The following is a 27,098-nucleotide window of genomic DNA, read 5'->3' as shown; positions in this document are numbered from 1 at the left end:
GAATAAACTTCTCATAGTTTAAAGTTTTGGGAGTGAAAGGAGGAGTCCCTAGGAGTGGGTCTAGCTTTGGAGGTCTATAACTGGATAAGTATTTTATTATTTCTACTTTATTTATTTATTTTTAGGCTTTAATATTAGGATGCATGCTTAGATTAATTAAGTAGGACTTATTTATTAATTAAGCATACCCAGCCTTATTTTTGGAGACTTATTTGTTTGTTTAAGAGTAATTAGCATGGTAGAATTATCAAGTTTCAATTATAGCGATTAAATTGGATCAATCTAAATTATTTTAAGGATTTGGTTTGAGTTTAAGCAAATAGTCAATTGGTTCGACGTCAAGATAAAACTTGAAACTTGTGAACGCTTAAGTAAACTCTAAAGAGAGGAGTTTAGTCCACTTAGGACCAGAAACGAGCGACGTATGACTAAAGGAAAGGTCATATCGTCTTCCCTTATTGTTAATCATCCCTAACTTAGACTTTGTTTTCTTTTGTCGTTTTTGTTTCTATCGAATTACCAAGTTACCTAGTTGCCGAGTTATTAAGAGGTTAAGGTTGCAGTATTGTCTAGTTACGACGGATTTGCCAAGATAGAACCGTGCGCGAACATGGAAGGCTTATAGAAGAGAATACGTGTAAAGCATTGGATTCCAGGTAGGGAGATTTATCCTACATTCCTAACTATGGACTTTGTGTGTGTATATGTAATTTTTAAACTATGATAATATGCTATTATTATTATTGTGTTTGGTCTGAGAGTTTGGATAGCTTAGTATGGGACCTTGGGTTCAAATTCCTAAACCTTCTAGAAGAATTGATCTGTACATTATGGGGAGTTTAGCCAGGCTAACACGTGGCTACGTGTGTTTGTGCGAAACGGAGACCCGCGATTGATTAAGTGGCAGTGATACGGTTTCTCAATTATAAGTTCCTATTTTCTGTTTACAGAGCACTCTCGCTATCAATGCTATTTTTTTTTTTTTTTATTAAAGCTGGCCATAGTTGTACCTAATGTGTATCGATCATCTGAGTTATTGTTATTTATGGGTTTTTATGCATGTTTACCATATACTGCAGTAGCTGAGGTGTTAAATCGATTTTGTGGAAATGTTTTGGGATTTTGGAATCAATCTTTCACAAGGAAATGGTTTTAAAGGTTTTTCAAACCTAGCAGGGTCCCTTGAGGGAAGTTATGATCGTATGAGATGCTTACCCTACTTTGTTTGTTTGTTTTGTTTCTACCCCATTGCTTATGCAGATTTACCTCTTGGAGGAGATCTTGACTGAAAGGGTGCGTAGCTTGGATTCTCTTGTCGGGTGTCTCAAGGTCTCTGTTATCATGTCTTTTGCTATAGTAGCGGATCTTGCTTTCCCATGTGTGTTTTATATTGGGAACCCATTTTGAAACAATGTTATTTTGTTTACTCATTTTGTAACTTTTGGGTTTTACTTATACTTTGGTAATTCTCTTTTTGGGGTGCTGATTTAACTATTTCACCCTAACGGGTTGGTTAATCTTTATTTTGATTACTATTTATTTTGATTTTATTATTCCTTTAAAGATCCTATTGTGTAATGAGTACTCTGATCGTCCCCGAGTGTCTTGGGGGATTAAGGTCAGTGGTTTGACATTAATCTCTTGGGATACTCAGGAAGGGTGCCTCTGTGGCATAATCGGGGTTCGAGCATGTTCAGAAAGTAATAAGGGATGAGGTGTCTGGTGGAGTAGTGGCTATGAGTCATGACATCACTATTGACCCAGGTGTGTGGAAAAATTATTGGTATATGTTTACACCCTATTTCAGAATTGGGCCGAAAGCACGGCTAAGCCCAAAAAATCATAAGGAGAGTTTAAGCCCACTGCCAGTTAAAGCCCAGGTGTTTGGTGGAGTAGTGGCTATACATGAGTCATGACATCACTACTAGCCCATGTGTGTGGAAAAATTATTGGGTATATGTTTACACCCTATTTCGGAATTGGGCCGAAAGCACGACCAATTAAGCCCAAAAATTCATAAGAAGAGTTTAAGCCCAATGACAGTTAAAGCCCAAGTCCACAGCAAGGATGCTCCAAAACCAAAATCCAAATCAGAATGTGTTTTTATGAAGAAACCTAGTTGCGCCGAGAGTCCTTGGTGAATTAGGAGATTTAAATCAATCCAAAATGGTAAGTACGTCTTGAGCGTGAAGGAAAGAGGAAATAGAGTTTGTATAGGAAAGGGTTTCCTAAAACCCTAAAGGATTGATCACTATATAAATGAAGCATTGACAAGAAGAAGAGCTCTCTCCAACACATTCAACACAACTCAACTCAAATCTCAGATCAAGCATCTCGATTTTTCAAGTTCTTCAAGCTCTCAAGCAAATTGTTCCTTTTGTTTTAGCTCTACTAGGATCTCATTGTTCTTAGTATCGATTTCTTTTGTCTTAATCCTGGGTTTTCATGTCTTTTCATCATGAGATTTGTTATTAGAACTACAATTGTTACTCGTTTTCAAGACAATCAGATTGTCTATACTTTTTACATCAAAGTTCATAATTTATCGTTGCATCCAATTACTCAAGCACCCATTAATCGCATCTTTACTTTCGAGCACACTGTTATAGTCACACCAAGTAATTAGAAATCCTTGAGGATCAAGGCGATTGAATCTAGGCGAGGTTTTTGTTCCTTATCCTGCCGCACGTTCGTTTGATTGGGAGTTTGAATCACGGTGTAATACAACAAACTAGGCATCATAATACATTCTGTATCCGGCCATCTGGCCATGAAGTGGCACGCCCGCGCACAAAGTATAAGGACTACCAGTGAATCAATTTTCTCGGCTAAGTCTGCCGTGATTTTTTAGGGTAACAGTATAACTGATTGTAATGACCCGACCCAAGTTTCGTTCTTTTATATAAAAATCAAGTTAAATTTCATTCGGTAGTGACCTAGTTGGGAAGTTTAATTTGAAAGAGACTTATACATTCTAATAAGAAAATGAGTAGTTCATAACGTATTTCCGAAGACGGAATTTAAATTTGGGCCACGGTTTGAGAATGTGGGGCGAAACATTTTAGGGGCAATTTTGTCCTTTTTCATGAAAATTCTAGAAAATTTTTTAGTATTAAAACAGGATTTCTCTAGAAACCCCCACAATGTTACTCAACACACCCCCCCTATCTATTTCTCTCTCTCTCTCTCATTGCCCGCGACCTCACTCTTCCCCTCCCTCCGTGACTTTCTCTGCAAACACTCAGCCAGCCACCACCACAACCATCAACGCCGGCCATTTCCTCGTCAACCAAGGCAGCCGCGCGACCCCCATCGCCGGAGCCGATCGTCCACCCCGAGCCCCTAAGTTCTCTCTCTCTCTCGGCAACAATTCCCTGCGCACACTCAGCTCCACACAAGTCCAGCCCTTCCGCCCACTTCCAGCCGACGTCGAGTAGTTGGCCACTCGTCCTAGCCGCCGGCGCCACCAGCCCAGCCACCCCCCAACCCCGGTTGCAACAAACAGCCCAGAAACGAGCGATAAGGGCAGCCGACAACTCTTTCAAATCCGGCCAGATTTCTACCCCGTTTTCCATGAAATTTTGGGGGTTTTTTCTCTCTAGGTAATGGGCTCCCTTTTCCTTTAAATTGCTGTTAAAAACTTGAGAAATCAGAGTTTAATTTTTGAGCGTTGAGACCATTTCGGGTTTCTTAAGAAATTCGAAGTTGGGGGAGTATTTTTGATGGGTTTGAGATGGTGTTCACTCTAGGAATCTTAAATTTAGGATTAGGATCATAAACTTTGGGAAGAGTTCAAGGAAATATAGAGAAATTGAGAAATTCGGTTGGAGGTATTATGCCCAAATGGGTTAATGGAGAAATTGGCAATATGAGGTGTTTCTAAATGCATTGAGGACAATTTTAAATCCTTAGGATCCCTAGTTTCGGTTATAAGTGAAATAAGTAAGGGAAAGTTTGCAAATTTGAGAAAATGGGAATAGAGAAAAGATTTACTTAACTGGGTAAGATTAGATTGGGTTATGGAAGTATATAGAGGAATATTTTAGATGTTTCCAAGTTGTTGGAGGCGTTGTATTGATGGGTGAATTAAACGAGACCAAGAAGTCAAGAGAAGAACACTTAGATTCAATTTCACACTTTAATCTACATTCTATACCAAGTCAAATTTATGTTTTGTATGCTTGGTTGTTTTAGGCGACGCTCCCGAGACTAGAGGTGATTCATCCGGAGGCCGACACTAGGCTCCAATATTGTGAGTGGATTTTCTTTTGCTTGCAAAGTTTATGGGTTTTATGGTTTTGATATTACTTTTGAAATTTTGAGTTAAATAATGAAAGAATGAATTGAGTAAAGTCTGTTATGCATAAATAAATATTTTAAATGGATTGAATTATTTGCCATGTCGATCTAAGGGTTATCAAATAATTAAACAAATTAATTGGTAGGCCGTCTAAGTACCCACCGGTTATTAAGTAGGTCTTTGGGACCCATCACGGCACACACATAGGCTTTGGGCCGTGTGCCGGGATGCCTCGCCCTTTGGGGGTAATCTACGTGCACGTACGGCACTTTGGCTTGTTGTACGACGGCGATTCGACGGTACACGGGCCACTATAAGTCCACTTGTATGACGGCGATTCGACGGTACAAGGGACACCCTAAATCCACTCGCATGACGGCGTTGCGACGGTGTGGGTGGAAGGGCAATCTAAGTGCACGTACGACACTTTGGCTTGTTGTACGACGGCGATTCGACGGTACACGAGCCACTGTAAGTCCACTTGTATGACGGCGATTCGACGGTACAAGGGACACCCCAAATCCACTCGCATGACGGCGTTGCGACGGTGTGGGTGGAAGGGTAATCTATGCGCACGTACGACACTTGGCTTATTGTACGACGGCGATTCGACGGTACAATGGCCACCGTAAGTCCACTTGTATGACGGCGTTACGACAGTACAAGGGACACCATAATTCCACTCGTATGACGGCGTTACGACGGTGCGGGTGGAAGGTTATGTAGACGGTCCACTTGGTGCGACGGTCTTGTACGGTACCAATGTGGAGCCTGTCCATTGGGTGCTTATATGGCCAACGATAATTCTGAAAAACTTTATTAGATAAAATATTTTTAGTCAATTCTTTTTATCAGTTCAAAGCATATTTTAAAATGGGGGAAATCTATTGTGTTTGTGCAATTGAGATTATTAATAAAATGTTTTACCTTATTAACTTTGTTATCATTTGACTTGTTCATCCACTCACTGAGCCCTTCTCACCGTGAGTCATTTTTCTTGTGTTTTAATGGTTCCCCCAGGTGGAAGCGGCAGCCGGTCACAATTTTCTCGTCGAGGCGGGCTTTCTCTTCATATTGTATAGTGTAGGATTTCATGTAAACCTTATCTTGTAGTTGGCTCTGATGTTTAGTTGTAACCTTATGAAATTTGTAAATTTTATGTTGGGTCGGAGACCCAAATTGGTTGTGGTTGGGAAGTTGAAAAATTTAGAAGTGTGTTTTAACAGGTTATAAATTTTGGGATTAGACCATTTTTAGGGGAGGTTCTGCCGAATTTTCGGTAGAATTTTCCTTAATTTTGGATCCCGCAGGACCTCTTCGGGTTTCAGGGTGGAAATCCGGGGGCGGTCTTGATACTGATACACCACCACGTACGTAGTGTAACCAATCCAACGTGTAAGGGTATTGTTGGACGACATGGCAATGTATAACACATAAGTTGGTTATATTACGTGGCAATGTTTCTGTTATACCCAATAATTTCTTATTGAGTCATCTATTTATGGACATGTTCTTTATCAAATGCTCCTGTATATGGTTGTTTGATTTTGTGTAACTGTTCATTCAATTTGGCTACTCATTGATTCATAAGTCATTTGCTTAGCATTCTTGACTATTGGTTTGTTTCCCTGTTTGACCCTTTCTCTTTTCTTTTTTTCATATTTGGTGTGCATCAGCCAAATTTAAGAAGACAATGTGAAATTTTCATATAGGCTTTTTATCATGTTACTCACCTGAACTTTGACCCGATTTTTACTTCACCACTTAATAAATTTTTTGACTCGATGTGCCACCTGAATTTTAAAATATTTTCAATGTGAGACCTTCCGTCCAATTCCGTCACATTTTCTGTTAAAAATAAGGTTATTTTGGTCTTTCTATGTTAATTTACTGTTCATCATCTTCAACCTCAAGCCTCATGTTTTCTAATTTTTATCTCAACTTCACTCCTACTTTTGACTCATCAAATCTCCATCAAAATCAACAATCTTATACTGATTTTGAAACCATGAAACTCCTCTTTACAACCATATAAAAATAATTCAAAAAGAAGCTATGAAACTCGAGATAATGGGTCACAAACTAGGCTACCCGAAACTGCCAAATTATCTAAAAAAAATTGCAGATTTTTCAAATTTCACCGAACTTCAATTTCTTTCAAATTCATCACCCCAAATTTCACCCAACTCCAAATTCCTTCAATTTCCTTCAAAATCCCCATAAAAAACATAAACCTCAAAACTAAGAAGTCAAAATCAAGAGAAGTAAAATGAAATAACTCAGTTTTTATTAAATTAGCTAATAATTTTGTCTAATTAGTTGCAATTATTTTTATATTTATGTTTAAAAAAAAATTTGGACGTGTAGAAGATAGTAGCTTCTACACTTCTCTATTTTCTTTTGTTGTTTTAGAGTATAGTTTTGATTGGTTATTCTAAGAGGTGACTGGGTGGTGGTTTAAGTGAGGTGTGTGTTTGTGGTGGTGTGGTGTGGTGTTGGTGGTATAAGGCTGGGGTTTTAAACACAACTTAGAACATCAAACCTAGCAGAACCAAAGAGAACTCGAGAGAAAGAAAGAAAAAGGAAGAAGAAAGGAAAAACCAGAGAGAGAGGAGAAGAAGGAGAGAAAGGGACAAAGAGAGGAATACAGAGAAAGAGAAAGGAGAAAGCTGGAAAGGAGAAGAGGTAAACTCCAATTGCATACACTCTGTTTTTCTTTGATTTCGAATTTGGTGATGAAATCTGTTTTGGTGAGGTTTATATAATTGTTAGAGATGTTTATAGGATCACAAACAACCTAGAGTTTGAAGGAGAATTGAAGTGATTTTCGAGTTGGGGTGTAGAGAGTAAATTTTCAGTTTTGGGTTTTTGATTTTCATTCCTTTTGATCGAGTTTTCTATGATTTTAATTGAACTATAAGTTATAATTTATCATTCCTTAGCCTTAGGAACCGAATTGGATGTTGGGAATCAAAGAGAATTGAAGTTGGATGAATTTTGGGAAATCTGCAAATTTTGGACAATTTCGGGTACCTACCTTTGAGACCAATTATCTTGCATTTTACCCGTCTATTTTGAGTGATCTTTGTATGGTTATAAAGAGGAGTTGCATAGCTTTAAAATGAGTATAAGTTTGTTGAATTTGGTGGAAATTTGATGAGTCAAAAGTAGGGGTGAAGTTGAGATAAAAATTGAAAAACATGAGGCTTGAGGTTGAAGATGATGAACAGTAAATTAAGATAAAAAGACCAAAATAGCCTTATTTTTAACAAAAAATGTGACAGAATTGGAAGGAGGTTTCACATTGAAAATTTTTTAAAATTCAGGTGGTACACCGAGTCAAAAAATTTATTATGTGGTAAAGTGAAAAACAGATTAAAGTTCAAGTGGGTAACATGATAAAAAGCCTTTCATATATGGTCATGGTTTTGAGAACCCATAATCAAAATATTATAAGAGTAATACAAACTCAAATTCTTGTTTGTATATGTTGCTGTATCCTTCTGTAGCCTTTGTGTATCTGACACTTGGGTATATTGTTAGCAGTTTATGCCAGATTGGAGGTGATTTCACAAATATCTACTTATGGTTAACACGTACGTACCTTATCCTTCAAATGAATAATGCGTACAAGAAACAATGAAGAGTAGTTTTGATTCCCATAACCAAAACCCAAAAACTTTCACATCTAGCTCTCTCACAAACCTGGCCAAAGAAAATTCTCTCACTGGTCGACTTACTTGTTTAACTGTGGCTAGAACAGAACACAACATAAGATGTCAAACCATGCCATTATACAAAGAAAGCAAATATGCAAGTTTAGGTCTATCTCCAATCCCCCATGCATCACTCTGATTAAGTACAAACTTTTATTAAATTAACACTAAAAATACAAAGAGTTTATTAAAGGATACAGAAGAATGACTTTATGAAAACACCCAATTGTTTTAGGATACAATAAACCAAATCCTACAGATACATGCAGCTAAGAGAAAGAAAAAAAAAATCAAATTATAACTCACCTTTTCTTGACCATGCGCCTGTTCTCATAATTTAAACCTGGAGGGAAATCATCTTTCTCAAGAAGAAAAGAGTTGCTATTCCTCTTCTTAACATTGTTGGATTTATCGCGGTCAAATTTGTCACGTTGATGGAGGTTTTTTTGGACTTGTGACTTGAAAGGAGAAAAGGAGTAAGGCCTCTCTTGTTGTTCTTGCTGGACTTGTGATTTGGCAAAGGGGGAACACGCGACAGGTTTAATTCCCTGAAGCTCGGGATCGGGAAAATAATGGTATGGTTGTTTGCTATTATCCATTTTTCGGAAAGTAATCGAAATCCTGCAGCGATTGCAGAAAATATTCAGGAAATACATAAAAAGACGAAAAGAAAAAGTGGTTGTATTGAAGGGGAACATGATATATAGGATACCTTCTTGCTCGAACACCAGGAACACAATGCTTAGCAATGTCTGCTGCATTACCATTTAGAATAAGCACTGATCTGCAAATCATATGTATAGCAATTAACAATTAATTAACTACAAAATCCAGCATACATTCCTCATATATTTTTTCTTGAAGGACAAAAAAAAAAATATATATATATATATATCTCTTAGTAGTGCTATGCGTTTTTTTGGCCAATAGTAGTGCTATGAGTTAACTAGGAAATATTTGATTTATTAGTTATAGCTAAACTTTTTCTATTAGAACATAATTAATATAGGAAAAGAAAATGCGAGAGAGAGATAGAGAGAGGGAGAATTCAAAAGAAATGCCACTTTGGTATACATTGACACTCTATATAAAATTTTTATCTAGCTCTAACATGAATGTGCTATTTGATTGAAAAAAGAGGATGCATTTCAATAATAAGGAATTGAGTATATCAAGAGTAAAAAACATTAGAAAGACAGCGTCTACAATGACTGCGGGCATACAATGCCGTCAAGAATGTGGTAACTAACGATCAAGAATGTGATAACTGACGATATATCAAGATAGTGGTAACTTACCAGCTTAAGTAAGTGGTAACTAGCGATCAAGAATGTGGTAAGTTACCAAAAACTTGATATGGAGTTACCAGTTCTTTAATAAACGTTCAAGAATGTGGTAACTAGCGATCAAGAATGTGGTAAGTTACCCAAAACTTGATTCAGAGTTACTAATTACTTGAGCGAGATATCAAGAAGTGGTAACTTATCTAGATAGACCCATTTTTTAAGAGTTACCACAAACTTGATCCGGAGTTACTAGTTCTTGAATGAACGCTCAAGAATGTTGTAAGTTACCAATTCTTGAATAAATGCTCAAGAATGTGGTAACTAGCAATCAAGAATGTGGTAAATTACCCAAAACTTGATCTGGAATTATCAATTACTTGAGCGAGATATCAAGAAAGTGGTAACTCATCTAGATAGGCCTTTTTTGAAGAGTTACCACAAACTTGATTCGGAGTTACCAATTCTTGAATAAACGTTCAAGAATATGGTAACTAGCAAGAATGTGGTAAGTTACCACAAACTTAATTGATCTCGAATTACCAGTTCTTGAATAAACGCTCAAGAATGCGGTAACTAGCGATCAAAAATGTAGTAAGTTACCATAGACTTGATTTTGTGTTACCAGTTCTTGAAGAAATGCTCAAGTAAGTGGTAACTAGTGATCAAACAATTAAAACAGAAGTGATCAATTGAGAAGAGAGGCAGACCAAAAAGCATACCCGAGAGGCAAAGGTATAGAAACAGGTCCTGAAAATTCTCCTGGACCCACAATCTTTAGATTTGAACCAAAAAGTATATTGCACTCTGCCAAAAGGGAAACTGTGCAAAAAGGTCTAACAAAATCATGGTGGTCGATGTGAGGAGGAATGCAATCTCCTTCATCATATATATTCACAATGCAGCTGTCAGGGATGCATGTTGGAGGTAATACGTGCCACTTTACCATTCTCCTTATCATTTGCTTGAACAAAGGAGGTAGCACATCAACTTCTTCATCTCTAACTATGCCTGGTGGGTTCCCATTCTTATCCTGTAATGTCACACAAAATAACATAAAGCTAACATACATTGTAATTTGAATTAAATACTAATAGTACATAGAGAGAATACATAGAGATACCATTGCATAATTGTAGCAACAACCAAACTGTATTGTTACACGTCCTTTACCACGCATCCATTTTCTAGGTTCAGTATATGTACGTTCTGTAAGATATTCAAGCAAAAGTTACAAATGGAATAAGGAACGACAAATATCTGATTCATTTTATTTCACATATATGTTATGCAAACCCACATGCTTGGAAATGAGGAGACAGAAAGAAGTCCACCCATGAATTAATGATTGTTTTCATGATATCTTTATAACGATAGCTACTAATAAAATAGCAAGTTAGAGTTTACATTGTCTAATCAGATAGAGGCCTATACTAAGGAAATAGGATTTGTAATAGCCATGTATATATTATTCCGACCAGGACATTTTATTTTTTAAAAAAAAGAAACATAGTGATTATATTAATGGTATACAAAGGGGAAGAACAATCAATGTGGACCAGCAGTCCACAGCATCTTAAGAACTACAAGCAATCTACAGTAAACAAGCCACCATAAATTATTGGCTTTTTAACACTTTACCTATCTTAATTTTGAGATCGATCTCACTTTATCACCTAACAAACAAATTGTACCAATTTACTAAATTTAAATTTTTTTTTTTGCAATATCATAACTCAGGCAGATTTCATAACAGTTCCGTTAAAAATAATCACGTGTCGTCACACATGACCCACTTTTAAGGGGGCTTTTTGGTCTTTTTATGTCAAATTTGAAGTGTATACGAAAGATTTTTATTGTATTTAGGGGTACTAGAAGTGCAATAGCTATAAGGATGATTTGCTTCTTTTACATACCTCTTTTTTTTACAATGAAAAACTTCCAAATACACTTCCAATTAGACATAAAAAAACCATAATGCCCCTTAAAAGGAGGTCACGTACGACACGCGCGCACGTGCTTATGTTTGACGGAAAGTATGACGAAATCTGCCCGAGGTCTGACATTGCAAAAAAATTTAATTAAGATAATAAATTAGCACAGTTTTTTATTTTATTAAGTTGTAAATGAGATCGGCCCTAAAGTCCAATAGGTAAAGTGCAATAAAGCCTAAGATAATTGACAAACAATGGATGACCATTAAAGAACCGGAACAGAAACAAATAAAACCCCCAAAATGAAAACAAAACTCCTCCCCAATCTAGATAGACCAGACTAACCAACATATATCCTCCTAGAATGTTTTGTTGAAGATATCGAATTAATCATTTATAGCATTATCAACTGCTAGAGAACTCTTCCATTTCTTCCTACTCTTTGCAGATAGGTTGTTTTTACATCTGAATGATGTGTTATCTCATTTTTTGCACACTTAAGCACAACCCAGGAACCCAAACAGTTGAATGGAAATTAAACATGTGTGGAATTTACTATAGCTGTCAAAATAAATTATACCTCTCAGTTGTCCCTTTTGCCCCATACGTTGTAAACTATAGATGCATTCAACAATTTTCTTCTGCTCACCCGAGTTAAAAACCCGAGTATGTAGCTCTAGGCCCAATAGCACATTTGTTGCTCTGCCACTTATATTCTCAATGTGAATGAAGTCCTTCTTTCTGCGAACTTCTGATAATCGGTTATGCTCATTCGGATCCTCCGATAACCCATCATGAATGGATGAGGAATTTCCATTGAGTGATCTTTGAGAACCTGAATGCTCAAATGAATTGCCTCTGTGTCCTCTTTGTGTTGATGGGTAGGATATCTTTTGTGTATATCTTGTGTGGTTATCACTAGAAAAGGATACCTCATCCACTTTCTCTGCTTATAAGGAAAATAAAAAATAAAAACAAAGAAAAGGAAAGGATAGAATGCATTTATTAATGGTTAATGATAAGTGATAACATATATATCTGTGGAATAACAAACACAAAGTAGTGAAATATACTAACCACCTTAACATATATTTCCCTAATTGGAGAAAATGTTCAAGTACAGCTAGAAACCCCAAAAATACTGAATTAGGCATATAAAACATTCTTTTGTTTTTTCTATTTTTATACTAAAAGGTAAGGTATCAAACAAACAGTAAAAACCCCACAGGCCACAGCAAAAGCAAAAAAAGTAAAATATATCAGCTGCTTGAAGAAAGGAATAAACTTAAAACATAATTTGTTCATAAGAAATAATAATTAAGAAAAGAAAAACAACCAATAATTCTGTTATTCTCACTCACAGGAATTAATGCGAAATTCAAAACAAAAAATGCAGAGATGGTATATCGATTTCTTACTGTTAATGAAGCTGTGAATTCGATCCTCCAAAACGACTTGGCAGCACTGACAAAACCCATTTGACAAAACTTGCAAAATTTCGTCACGTTCTAAAGTCCTCAGCAAACTCATCCAGCCGCCGCCGCCGCCGCCACTGGACTCCGGCAAGTACTCCTCCTTGCCATGCTCTCCAGTCATCATCATTACAAATTCACAATTACATGAGATGAGTTGACATTTATGAGATGTTTGCCAGTTTTCAGTTTTGGAAGACAGAATGATGGATTGACTTGGGAATTGGGGAAGTTGAGGTTGTTCTTGTCAGTGTTCTGCAAGACTTATTAAGTCTTTCTCTTTTTGGTCAGAAAAATAATTTGACTACAATGCCCCTGGGCCTTGGATGCCTCCTATTACATCTTGTTCAGTTGTTCTTGTCAACTCTTTCTTTCTTTAGTAACTGTCTTAAGTCTTTCAATCAATCAGTTAGTCAGGCCATCAAGGTGGTTACTTGGGCGCCTCTGGGTCTGGGCCTTTGATGGGCTTATCATAGTTTTATTTTATAAATAATAATTCGTTAACCTCGTTTTTTTCATTTACAATGTCAGACATATTCTTAATTACTATTTTTGTTCATCATATATTTGTTAAATTAAAATTATGGTTTATATAATTATATCTCTTCTTACCTTTTTTTTTTTTTTTTTTAAATATCCCAACTCTCAAAAATGGTTTTTTACATTTATAAAGAATGCAGCTCTCTGTTGTGGAGTGTCTTCAAAAAATTTTTGTATGCTAATTGTAATATCATCTTCGTTCACATTTTATCAGGGGTGGATAGATGGGAGCATGCTTTATGATTTGATAATTTGATTGAATAATGGAGCATGCTATTGCTTTTGAAATTTAAAAAAAAAAAAAAAAAAAAAACAGATGTGTTGGTTGCCCTATCCTCATTTATCTTGGTGATCTTAATGGTTAAATCATATATTCACCAGAGGAAGAAGTTCCTCTGAGCTTTGTTGCTCAATGTCTAACTTTGGGGAGAAAATAAATGGATGCATGGTTTCTAGAGGCAGAGATATGTGGTAGTAGGATCTTTTGATTTGGGCTTAAGAAAAGAAAGCGTATATACCCAAGTTACTTTCGTAAAAAATAAATATTTGGAATAATCCCTAAAAAAATAAATAAATAAATACATCATCCCAATTCAACTAAGCATGGCAATCATATGTACATGCTAGCATCAAGTTTGAATTTGAACATGTTAAATACATCAAGATATGAGTCAAATTTCATTCACAGGTTGGCAGCCAAGTTCACGTACATTCAGAAACAATCACATTCACAAGCATTCAAGGTTCATTCACATTTCAACCATCAAGCACTTGTTCATCCAAGTTTATTACTTATACATACACACATATATATATATATATATATATGAAAAACATAGCTTTTTTTGGTAAGCACCACTTCCCCTACCTCAATTAAGTAGATCCTCCACCAAAGCTAAGAATGCTCACAAGGGAAATTCTATATCTAACAATTTTCCAACACCATTCTCACATGTACCAATACCCACATCACCAAATACCCAAATTCTAAAGCCAACTCTCAGCCACCGCCGCCACCGAGGCGGCCTTCCTTGCCGATGCAACCACCCACTACAACCGCCGCCCAATCAGCCTTAAATTTGCTTCAAACAAACATTGACAACCCCACATATTCTCATTTTTCCATCAATTAAATAAATCAGACACATTTTCTTGTTATAAATCATAAGGATTAATGTGTGGATGACCACCATTATCATATCATCATTATTGTATAACCTATGCCTTAATGACATTCTTGTAACCTATGTACTAATGGTGGTAATTAGTGATTTGTAACCTACAAATTTATGGGTGGTTAATGATTTGTATATATTAATCATCCTATCATTGTAAGCCTATAAATAGGCACCTCTACCAAAGATGAAATACACAAGCTTTTTGAGAAACACTCTTAGTTTATAACACGTTATCAGCACGAAGAATCTCTTGATATATTTTCTTTCTTATTACATCGCAGTATTGTTTATTCACTACAACAATTTTGGCCAAAGGCCTCCAATGATTTCCACCAAAGTTGGGGGGGTGCCAATTGCTAATGTGGCTGTTCACTAATGTTAATTATTAGTGATTACATTATTAAGTCTGACATGAACAGTGATTGCATATTCAACTAATGATTATGATTAGTTGATTAAATTGTGGCAACCCAGTAATTTAAACTAAAAAAGGGGTTTAATTAATTTAAACTAAAAAAAGGAGTTAAAAAAGGAATTTAATTTTTTGTCTGGTTGCTCCTAGTGGCTAAACCATTACTGGGTTTCCCTATATAGTGGCAGCATCTCTTTCCTCCCACCCCCAAACCAAACAGGATCCAGCATCGGTGGATGTCAACACTCACGCTAGAAAGTGCCGATCGGTTCAAATCCCCAAATTAAGGGGTTGCTCCTCCTCCAGTCACCATCGGAAAGTGGGTTTCCTTTGGGTTGTTTATTGCCAAATAACTGAGGTTCAATCCTTCCACTGTTGTTGCGCATAGGTGGGGGAAATTCATGAGTTTTTTTGCTTCTATGGTTACCATTATTCATGTTTGTGGCACCTGGACTTGGGTTTTTTCAGAAATTGTGGTTCCTCTTTGTGCTTGGGTTGTGCATGAATGAGGAAGCACCTGCTACACCCATTTGTGTAGATGGAGACAATATGGTTTTCAAAAAATGTGCTGATTGCTGGAGGTTCTGGAGGTCCGAACCTCAAGGTGGAGGTCCGATCCTCAGCTTCATGTTGGCTTCCTGGAGGTCAAGTCCTCAAGGTGGAGGTCCGGTCCTCTCTTCATGGCTGTGCTGAATTGTACACGTGTATGTATTTTTAGTGATTGTGGTTATTAGTTCTTCTAGTTAGTCTACAGCCTATAGGGGTGTGCCATGTGGCTTTTAGAGGGCAATTTAGTAAATTCGTCAGATAGGGTTTGTTTATAAAGACCTAGCTTCAACATTTTTCTTCTCATTTTAGTCTTGAAGTAGCCGCACATCCTCTTCTCTTTCTCTCTCTTCTCTCTCCTCTGTTGTGAGCTCTCTTCGGCCATCTCTTCGTCGTCCAGTTGCCAACACCGACGACATGGACCTCAATCAACTAGTCTCTTCCTCCTCTCTCTATCCTTGCCTTTTGATTGCTCAACAACCCAATGGAAACATGGATTCACATCTTCTCACTGCTATGTCCCAAGATATTTTCTCCTGCATTCTCCATGGATACAAGTTAAAGGACATGCACGGGTAAACAAACATTTTCTCTCTTCCTCTCTCAAATCATGAAATTTTCTTCTAGGGTTTCGGGATTTTGAAAATTATTACAATTTGTAGATTTGGTGTTTAGAGGAAGATTTAGGTTGTAACTATTATGTTTCATTGTTTCCTTTCAGATTTGGAGCTTTGAAGAATTTCTATCTTCAAAGTTGTTTCTACTGTCGCCATCATCATCATCTTAAGAACATCCTCTGGACCACCCAAAGGAGGATATGAAGAATTTCTGGTGAGACCCACCATGAACCTTAATTTCTGCCTTGTCCAAGATCCCTAATTTCTAAGAGACCTCCATATATCCTAGTTAAACTGAGTTTGAGTCATGTTGTGGACAATAAAAAGCGAGCTTCTTTCTTATGAACAAGAGTTTGAGAGTTGATCTGTTTATATTTGTTGTGAATCTGTTTTTTTATTTTTAGATATGTTTATATTTATTTATGTTTTATAAATTTCCTTATGATTTTGTGGCTATAAACAAACACTTAATTTCGTAGTAAATTTTGAGACTCAAAAATAAAAGGAATATGAAGTATTAGATTTTGCTGGGAGAGGTCCGGTCTTCATGGTGAAGGTGGGAGCTGCTGGAGGTTCTGGAGGTCCGGACCTCAAGGAGGAGGTTCGGTCTTCAGCTTCCTGGAGGTCCGGTTCTTAACTTCATGGAGGCTTCCTGGAGGTCCGAACCTCAAGGAGGAGGTCCGGTCCTCAGCTTCATGGTTTCAATGGTGAGTTTCTAGAGGTTCGGTCCTCTGGGGAGAGGTCCGGTCCTCAAGCTTCGAATCTACTTCTTGTTCTACATCAATATGGAACATTCAACATTGCATGGTTTATATATTGGTGTATGTATTTGTGTAGATTTTAGATGATGCACAATGGCTAAGTATTGTTGTTGGTTAATTCTATATAAGTACAACAAAAAAGTTTGTTTATCAGTAAATTTAACAGCTATGCACTATATGACTTGTAAATGGTGTTCTTGAAGCAGAGAAAGTTACTACTGAAGCAGCAACAAATCAAGAGGATAAAGTTGCATGCTTAAGGTACACTCTTGATAATTATCGGGGCATTTATATATTTATTTTGGTGGTACAATTAAAGAAATTTCATTTTGTAGTTCTGTGAGATTGATGGTATTAAAGGATCTTCAGTTCGTGAAGGGGGATCTTGAAGGGGATGATATTGATGATGAAAGCTTGGTCATATTTTTGTGAAAACTGATAGGGTATCTACGTATTTTGTAGCGGGTTTGAAGCTGTTGCTTGACCAAGTTTAATTGTTTGAGATGTTTCTAGTTGTAAGAATGTTGAAGGAAACTGATAGAAGGATTTGTAATTTAGGCTTCAACTGATATATATGTGTAATGCAAGTTACATTCGGTTCAAGTATGTGTTTTCAGATTTTATGAGCAATTTATTAATTAGTAGTGTTCCTTTGAGGTTACATGAAAATTCATTACTATTAATTAGTAAGCATTTTTTTTTTTTGCATGGTGGAGGACATTTAATTACTGAAATCAAATCAGAAACTAATACCAAGAAGATGGGAATGCAGCAAGCTACTGTTGGAATTAGCGAGCTACCTAACCCACTTTTAACAAGATAGTAGAAGAATCCATGGCATATCATTATTTAATAATATCAATCCTCCACCAATATAGCAACCTCATTAGATATGGTGAACAATTGAAACCAACTAACTGCAGCATTGGTGAGGACCGGACCTTGCAAAATGTCATGGCAGGTTTTGGCAGAAGCTTCCACCATTCTTACATGTGGGTGGCCTTAGCTCCCTTGCCACCCCAACACTAACCTCCAACATGCTCTATGATGACTGCAGGGTGGCAATGGGCAATACAAACTAACAACAGTGGCAGTTGTATCTATTCCTACAAAAAAAAATTGGTTGCCTTTGCTAGATTTTGTTGTAGTGATTATTCTTTTCAATGTTGTACTGTAAGTCGCAATGATGGCATATTTTGGACAATGCAATTTTCTGCATTTTTGATTATCAATGTGCCATTGTGCAAGTTTTCGCATGTTTACTAATCTTTCTAATTTTATTTACTATTACTTTGAACTCATGTGTGGCTTTTTTTTTACATATGTGTGTGCTTCGAGTTAAGTTTAATCCATTTGAGATTGTTTTATTCTCTAACTAATATAGCCATTTTTTATACTTGATTCTTTTGGATGTTTTAATATACACTACTACAATTGTATAAATAGACAACAGTCAATAGACAATGGTTCTTATTTTGTCCGTTATCTTAATTTAACACACAACGGATTTTAATAAACTGTTATATGAAGGTATCATATCCAATGCTATTTGGTCGGATGAATTTTCTTAAATTATTAAACACAATAGTTTTAAGTAAAACCGTTGTGTTGGACAAGTTACAGAAAAATAAAAAAATTTGCGGGTCTTTGTATTTGACAAAATACACGCCCGCGTTAATGAAAAAAACCATCGCGCCTTTAACCCCTCAGACAGAACACAGACCTCCTCCTCCTCGTGCCCTCAAACCCAGACTTGCTTCTTCCCAAAACCCAGACCTCCCGCACTCTCACTTTGCTCACTCTTTCTCTTTCTCTCTTCTGATTATGGCCATCACCCATCACCGTCCCTCACCACCATTGTGTCGCCCTTTCACCACCATGTACGCACTCGTCTTCTCATCACCGTCGCCATGGCTGCACACATCTTCTTATCATGTCGACTCTCAGTCGTTTATGCCTTCTGCGCTGAAATCACTGGATTTATGCTATCCTCCAACCAAATCACACAAAGATTTGGGAAAGCTTGAAACCCTAACCCTAATCTGGACCATTGACTTCGCTGAGCTCACACTGGGCTTTCAGGTGCTTTTTCCCTCACTTTACTCTTTTGTTTTTCCTCTGTGCTAGGGTTCTCACATGAAGTTCTTGATTATTTCCTCTACGTTGCTGAATTTGTGTTTTGTTATCTTTTTTTTTTCTTTTTTCTGTAATTTTTTTGTGAGTTTACTTTGGAGGGATTTGAGGTTAGATTCGTTTGTTTTTTGAGGTTGATTCCTTTCATGTCATCTCTTTTTAAAATTTTCTTGCTTGGTTTAATCTCATGAACTAGGATTTTTAATAGGAATTTTTGTTCTTAATTATTATTAATTTTTTTCATTAACTGTTTTCTGAGTTTTTTTTTTTTTTTAACAGAATATGCATTTACTACCCTGGAACAGTCATGAAACCATCATATTACACAAAAACCATCAGCTGAATCCTTCGATTGCTGCATCAATACTTCTATATGAAGGTATGTCAGAAATTTTATGCTAACTTCTTGTAGCTGTTGTACTTATGCCCGTAAAATCCTTTCTATGTTCAGATTTGATTGAGTCTCGAATGCAGAACTTACTTACCAGAGCTTCATCTGTGATTCTTACAAATATAACCCTTGAGACATTGGATGATCTTGACGAAGTTGAGGTATGCTCATATCTTTTTTTTTTTTTTTTTGTCTTTTTGTACCATTAATATGATATTTTAAGCTTTTTATATTTTTATGTATTTTCAATAATTTTTTTATTATTTTTTTTTTTTTGTATACGACATAGCTATGTCATCCCAACTTTTTGCGCTTGCCTTTTGATTTAGCTGTATTTTTGTATATTGACTAAATTTTGTCCCATATCAACTTAGGGATAATGTACAATCTCTAATGTAGATTGTGCTAACTTGAGAAAATAAACCATTTTCTGCAATAATTTGAACAGTGGTATTGCAGTATCCTATGTTTCTGTTTGTGATCTATATGCTGTGCCTCTATCTGTAATTGGTTTTTGTAATTTTCCAAAACATAATTTCTGCAGATAAAATTTATGGACCTTTAGCTTCCCAAATATAAAAAGCTATCTATTTCCGAATGCCTATCATAAGCGCCACTATGGGGACAATTAAAAAAACTGTTGTGCTCCCGCAAAAAAGTGGTTTCGAGCATTTCTTTATGTCTGTGCAAACTGGAAAGGCAAGTGCAAAGTGCAAAGTGCAAAGTGCAAAGACAGTCAGTCTGACCATCTCTCGCCCCCACTACTCTTTCTTTCTTTCTCTCTCTTTTTCTGAGCCTTAACTTTTCACATTCTGAGCTCTGTGAGAGTTAGTGAGTCCTTTGGCAATAAGCAACTTAGCAAGAAACAATGGTGAAAGAAACTGAGTACTATGATGTCCTCAGCGTCAGCCCCTCGGCTTCCGAAGAGGAAATTCGCAAGGCCTATTATCTCAAGGTTCATTATTTCATATATATTCCTCCATTTTTCTAAATTTGATCAGATTGAAGTTTGATATGCTGTACATTTCAATATTTCATAATAGTTTTGCATTTATTTTTTAACTTCTTTTTAACCCTTTTCTCAGTTAATTTTGGTGCATTGGTATGATTCATATACAAGAATGAATAAATGAATTTCAACCATTAATTCTAAATTTATAATAGATATATTTTGTTTAATGTTCTTACCTTTCTTATGACCTTAGAATGGAATTATTTGGTGGTAGATCCCGCTTGTATGATAATGGGCTGCCTTCTTTTTGTCTATTTTGAAACATTAAGGACTGATTGAAATGGGAATCTGATCGAGCTTTAGAAGAATATGAATATTTTGATTTCTAAATTATTAAGAGACCTTAATCACTTTATTGATATTTGATTACTCATACTAACACATTTTTTAAAACTTACATGTCACTTATGGGTTTATGCTTTCTTTTGTTCAAATCTTGGTGAACTATTTAACTTTGTTTAATGAGCGTTTTTATGAACTGGGAATCTTTTTCTGTATTGAAAACTCAAGAATTTAATAGGGAGAAGCTATGTGTATTGGTACAGGCAAGGCAAGTTCATCCAAATAAAAATCCAAACGATCCTCAAGCGGCTGAAAGATTTCAGGCAAGTCCACTGCTTCTAATTCTTCTTGGTAACAGCCCTTTTATGAATCAAATGGAGGCTAAATAATTATTGGTTTCCACCCTTTTAATAGAATCGGAGCCATCTAATTTTTCTTTTTCTTAAGCAATAAAATCAACTCTGATTCATTGCAGCGTTGCTCTGTCATTTATTTGCTCTGAAAATGGGTTGCTGCATTTAAGTTTTTTTGTGAAGACACAGGCGCTATTATATTGTCTTATTAACGTGAGCCGTTTTATGTTGTATCACATATTTGTATGGTCTGTTACCCTTCTTTTTTTTTTTCTTTTTTTTGTGGGTATAAAAATCTTAATATTTGCAAGTACTAGGTGAAGCTTATCAAGTTTTGAGTGATCCAGTGCAAAGAGATGCATATGATCGAAATGGAAAGTATTGCATATCTAGGTAGAATACTCTTGTGCTCACACACACACACACACTATATTGTCCTATCACAGAATTGTCACTTGAGCTCTTTATTGTGTAAAGGAAATGAAAATGTTACAGTTGCTTATAAAATTATACTTGCTTACAATCTTTGCGTCTTGCCTTTACTCATCTACACATTCTTGACATAAATTATGGCTTCATTTGGTGTAGTTGCTTTCTGACATCAGACTGAATCAACTTAACTTTGTTAAATGTAAACAGTCCAGTCCATATATATACAAGAAAAAAAAATTCCATAGTTGTGATTGCACAATAATAGTTAAAACAATTTGTTGTTCACAGCACTTTCTCTACATTATTTGATGTTTGCTATGTGCAACACATTTTAAAATATTGTCATTTGTTATGTTGTTATGAAGTCTTAATTTGTTGTGATTGATTTGAAGTTACAAGATGCAAAGGACATACCTCTTGACAGGGTAAGGCATTCACTTGTGAGATTAACTTCAATTGATTCCCACTCATTAAACTTTTTTTGAGTGATTTTGTTGAGTGGATAATTATATTGGCTAGATGTATCTGTTTCAGATCATTTTATTATTGAGTTGGCTTTGCCTGCTCTGGATTTTCATGAACTGAATTACCTCCTATTGGATCATACTATTCTTATCATGCTTACGTGGTTGCAATTCATGTTCCATTTAGTTGTTGCTTTAGTTGTGGGTGGGGTGCTTAGCCACACACAAAATATCTACCTCATAAATTATGCATGATTACATTAAAGACCCATATGGTATCTGTTAGCTAGGGTGCTAAGTTGAGTTGTGAAACCTGTAAAACCCCTTTGATGATGCATTTGACTTCAACTTGTAACTTTTCTTTTCTTTTCTTTAACTTACATTAAAGACCCATATGCATTTGACTTCAACTTGTAACTTTTCTTTTTGTATGATTTCAGGTTGCAGTGAAGGGAGCATCACTACAAAAAGTCATTCTTGAAATCGTAAAAGGAAAGTGGGAGCAGGAGAGGGACTAAGTTCTGCTTGCCACCATTGATGACTCTTGTAAGCATGTTCGAGATTTATTAATTATTGCTTAAACAAGCATGCATTTGTAAGTATGATTGTGCATGTAAAAGAGTATTATATGCCAAATTAGATATGGTAATTAAACTTTGTATATGGATGCTTGGGGTGGGAGCTGTGGAGAGATGTGTTGAGGGCAACGCTGGAGCATGGGCTGGCACCCAAGTCGTGGACTGACTACTTGTACTTGTCAGTGGGTGGAACTCTTTCCAACGCTGGAATGAGTGGCCAAGCTTTCAACCATGGACCTCAGATTAGTAATGTTCATGAGCTTGACGTTGTTACAGGTAATTCATTCACACTTTCTTATATATATAACTATTCTATAGATCATTTTTTTGTAAGCTAGGTTTTCAATTCAGTATTTTATATCAACCATTGAGATCGAAGAAAATGATGATTTTAGTAGATATATTGTGGTGTATTTGTTGTTTGATCATTAAACTAATTAATCTTTGTCTGTATGAACGTCCAAATAGAAAGGCAGTTAATGTGATATTCCTTTGTGGACTGTAGCATATTAATTAATGTATGCCTTCACATGGGCTCTTTTTTGTTAAATGATACAACAATATGATTGTCATCAATCACATTAGTAAGTTGTTGTGGGTTGCTGCCAAATATACATTTTGATTAATGCATGGTGATTGGTGGTTGTGGGTATGTATGTTCAAATTCAATCTTTGGCAGTATCATGATATCAATATTGCATTAATGACCTTAATTCTTGGATTAATTGCAGGTAAGGGTGAGCTCATGACATGTTCAAAAGAGTGAAACTCAGAGTTGTTCCACGCTGTTCTTGGTGGGCTAGGGCAATTTGGAATCATCACTAGGGCTAGAATTGCTCTTGAACCAGCACCCCAAAGGGTATCTCTCTCTAGCTCTTCTCACTCTCTATGTAAACAAAAGATAGGCATGCCACCTTGATAGTCCCAGGAACCTCAACTGCTTTCAATTAACCGAACAAAGATGGGAAATGGGTCTTAGAAATAGATGAATTTTAAATTGAGACCATAGATTAACAAATGCCCCTTACCCCCCCAAAAAAAAAACAGTATGAACAAATGAAATGCAAGCAGGGATAGTGACATGCCATCACAAATATAGAGGGCCAGGGAGGTTGGGACATTGAGATTTAGAACTAATCCTCTTCTTTCTATTTGTGGTGTTACATCATTATCTTTGTTACATAAAATTTTTGGTTGAATTTTATTTTTAATTAGTACTCCATGTTTGCCTTGTTTCAGTGGGAACGAAGGCAAGACAACACTTATACCCAAGAAGATATCGATGAAGTCCGGGCTGAATGGGCAAACTTCGTGGGCCAGTTTATGTAGACATTTCTGGTTGGATTTTTGCATGACACCTTTTTTACGTAGGCCATATGTTTAGCTAGACTAGCTTTGGGTATATATGATATATTGATTACTTTACTAGATTAGCTTGGGATGATTGATAGGTTAGCTGCTGGATAATATTTTGATATATATATGGCAGCAATTAGGTTGATTCATTAGATTGATGCCTAGTTTTTTGGAAAGGTATATATGGAGGGTTTTTGTTTATGGCATATATGGCTGGTTTTGTGAATGAAATTGGGTTAAGGGAGCAAGGTACATATATACAATTACTACCTTTAAATATCTTATATTATTTGGTTATATTAGAAATTCCAATCCTTTATTATTGTGAATTGGTATTTTGTAAATGTATAATTTATTAGAAATGTTAATTATGAAGGGAATCAATTGATGGTTGTACCAAAACAACCTATCTCATCAATCAGATTCTGCATTGTTTGTTCATAATTGCATTGTGGTCAAAGACAATTGGGAGTTTCTAAAAACAGATGTAAACAGGCACATTATACAACAGTTTTTCGATAAAAAGCGTGGTCTGTGCCCTTGACTTACAATGGTTCAATATCATAAACCATTGTCTAATTCTTAAGCATACCACACAAATCTTAAGAAGCCATTGTGCTAAGTACCTTCATACAATAGTTTCTAATCCAAAAATCGATGTACCAAATAAGTATATACAACGGTTATGTGGTTAATATTTAATTTTCTTAATGCATGAATACAACGGTTTCATATAAAACACCGTAGTTTGAAAAACCTATAGACATGGCAATACACATATTATTCAATAGATTAGACAACGGTTTTTAACAATAAACCGTTGTTTTAATGGCTATTTCACCTCGTGTTTCTACCTAAAATAGTTGTAAAACCAATTCTTTACTTAACATAACCGTTGTTTAACATATATATACACATCGGTTTTTAAATATAAACCGATGTTTAAATTGGCACTCAACAACGGTATCTTCCAAATCATTGATTTTAAAGGTTGTATATACAACGGTGGTACATCTATAACCGTTGTGTAGGTGCACCAGGACAACGGATTTTATCCGTTGTCTATTGGGGGTATGAATAGACAACACTCGATTAGACGACGGTAAATTATAAACTTAGACAACGGTGAAAATCCGTTGTCTGATTGCTATTTTGTAGTAGTGCTATATATTGTTTTTTAAATGGATTAGTCTATGTATAATTGGTTTTCTAGGTGCTACTGTTTTCGTCCATTACTTTTGCTTCGGATTCATCACCATATATTTGTAATCATATAATTGGTTCATCATCAATTTTAAAATCTATTAAGAGCTTTTATTTTTATTCTGAAAATTTGGCTGTTAATTTGTTATTAAGTAACGTGAACTTTCTTTTGTCTGTTACAATTTTCTTTGATCTTTATGGTATTTGTTTTTACTTTACCTATATTTTAAATATTCGATCATTAGTTGTATTTATTTATCTTGTTTGTTGTTTGATTTTATATTGTTTAAATGTTATCTTTTCATTTGTACATTTATGGATTGTACGTTTCATTTATGCAAAATGTATGTGTATATATATATTAAATTTATCATCATAATATAGGACCTGAAGTTCCTAATTTTAGTTATATTGTATTTAGCTCAAGCTTATTGACTCTTGGAACCTGAAGTTTCTATTAGTTTTTTTTTTTTTATTAAGAACCCGAAGTTCTAAATTAGACACACATATCCGAACATGGAAGTTTTGAATGCATGTCCATTGAAATATATTAATATGAACCAAAAGTTCATGGATCCCAACATTGTAAACTTAAAGTTTTTATTTTATGTTCTTACATATTGTATCAATGGATCCTAATTTGTTATTATTTTATTATTATGTAGTGACCAAGAATGACCAACTTGACTAAGCTTGAGTTTGTTGAACTTGATATCTCGGGGAAGAATTACCTCTCATGGGTCTTGGATGCTGAGATTCATCTTGAAGCTATGAATCTTGGGAACACCATCAAGGAAGGCACAGACGCATCCCAGCAGGATCACGCCAAAGCCTTGATTTTTTTCCATCACCATATCCATGAAGGACTTAAGAGTGAATATCTGGCGGTCAAAGATCCATTAATTCTTTGGCAAAATTTGAATGAGCGATATGATCACCAGAAAAACTGTGATCCTTCCAAAAGCTCGCCATGATTGGATGCACTTCCGTCTCCAAGATTTCAAATTTTTTTCTGAATACAATTTTGCTATGTTTCTAATTAGCTCCCAGCTGACATTGTGTGGAGAAAACATAACAGATGAGGATATGTTGGAAAAGACTTTTTCCACATTTCACGCCTCGAATGTACTCCTGCAGCAACAGTATCGAGAGCATCAATTCAAAAAATATGCAGATCTGATATCTTGTCTCCTACTGCTTGCTGAGCAAAATAATGAGCTTTTGATGAAGAATCATCAATCTCGTCCAACAGGATCGACACCATTCCCTGAAGTGAATGCCACTACATCATGTGGTCGTGGTCGTGGCCGTGGACGTGGCAGTGGTCAAGGTCGTGGTGGTCACAACCATAACTTGGGTCCCAAAATACCCAAACTTCGCATCACCACCAGAAGTGGAACAATGCCAAAGGGAAAGGTCCAATGAATAAAGCTACTAAAAATTCTGAGACTGTCTGCCACAGGTGTGGTGTGAATGGTCATTGGTCTAGGGCCTGTTGTACGCCCAAAAATTTGGTGGATCTTTAATTATCAAGCTTCATTAAAAGAGAAAGAGAAAAATGTGGAGACCAACTATGTTGACCAATTTGATCAAATGGACATTTCTGATCCAATGGACATGACCCATCTTGAAGCTTCAGATTTCTTTGTGGACATGGATGTGAACTCTTTTCGTCCTATGATTGGTGACGGGATTGTCCCTCCCAACTAAATTTTTTTTTTTTAATCTATCTATGTTGTTTTTTTGTTTTCTAGTTCTGTTTGTATGTTCTCACATCATAATAAAGTTTTTAAATTGAATAAAGATTTTAATTTCCTTCATTTTTGAGTAATTGGTTTAATTTAATTTATTTTTATATTAGTTCGCATGGATGAGACCTGTAGATATTCCATTTAAAAAATAATGGTGAAGATGTATGTCTAGCAGATAGTGCGACTACACACACAGTTCTCCGAGATCGAAAATATTTTTCGAAGTTAACATTATCAAAAGCTAATATATGTAACTACTATATCAGGTTCTTCGATTATGTCACCAAATGGGACACAATTTTCCATTCAAAATGCTTTATACTATGTCAGATCTAGAAGAAATCTGCTTAGTTTTAAACACATACGTGTGAATGGATACCACAA

At 35.8% G+C, this 27,098-nt stretch overlaps 2 protein-coding genes and 1 pseudogene across 2 annotated transcripts; 2 read left to right on the top strand and 1 right to left on the bottom strand.

Annotated features, from left to right (window-relative positions):
- Window positions 1-8,158: 8,158 nt before the first annotated feature.
- On the bottom strand, window positions 8,159-12,943 carry LOC147279949 (RNA demethylase ALKBH9B-like). The gene is made up of 6 exons (XM_086251282.1): window positions 12,652-12,943; window positions 11,814-12,179; window positions 10,423-10,508; window positions 10,022-10,332; window positions 8,729-8,800; window positions 8,159-8,637 (listed from the first exon to the last, which is right to left on the bottom strand). The coding sequence occupies exons 1-6, from the start codon at window positions 12,833-12,835 to the stop codon at window positions 8,319-8,321; spliced, it is 1,338 nt and encodes a 445-aa protein (XP_086107408.1). The 5' UTR covers window positions 12,836-12,943; the 3' UTR covers window positions 8,159-8,318.
- Window positions 12,944-18,436: 5,493 nt separating this feature from the next.
- On the top strand, window positions 18,437-23,817 carry LOC147279948 (uncharacterized). Its single transcript, XM_086252100.1, has 7 exons — window positions 18,437-18,841; window positions 19,172-19,271; window positions 19,344-19,444; window positions 20,841-20,900; window positions 22,267-22,680; window positions 23,136-23,263; window positions 23,644-23,817. The coding sequence occupies exons 1-5, from the start codon at window positions 18,437-18,439 to the stop codon at window positions 22,342-22,344; spliced, it is 744 nt and encodes a 247-aa protein (XP_086108226.1). The 3' UTR covers window positions 22,345-22,680; window positions 23,136-23,263; window positions 23,644-23,817.
- Window positions 23,818-25,637: 1,820 nt separating this feature from the next.
- Window positions 25,638-26,673, top strand: LOC147279947 (uncharacterized; annotated as a pseudogene).
- The last annotated feature ends 425 nt before the right edge of the window (window positions 26,674-27,098 follow it).

Source organism: Dryas octopetala, chromosome 7 (assembly GCF_963921425.1).
Source record: "Dryas octopetala chromosome 7, drDryOcto1.1, whole genome shotgun sequence".
NCBI lineage: Eukaryota > Viridiplantae > Streptophyta > Magnoliopsida > Rosales > Rosaceae > Dryas > Dryas octopetala.
Note: the sequence above shows the minus strand (reverse complement) of the source record. Positions and strands in the feature narration are given on the sequence as shown.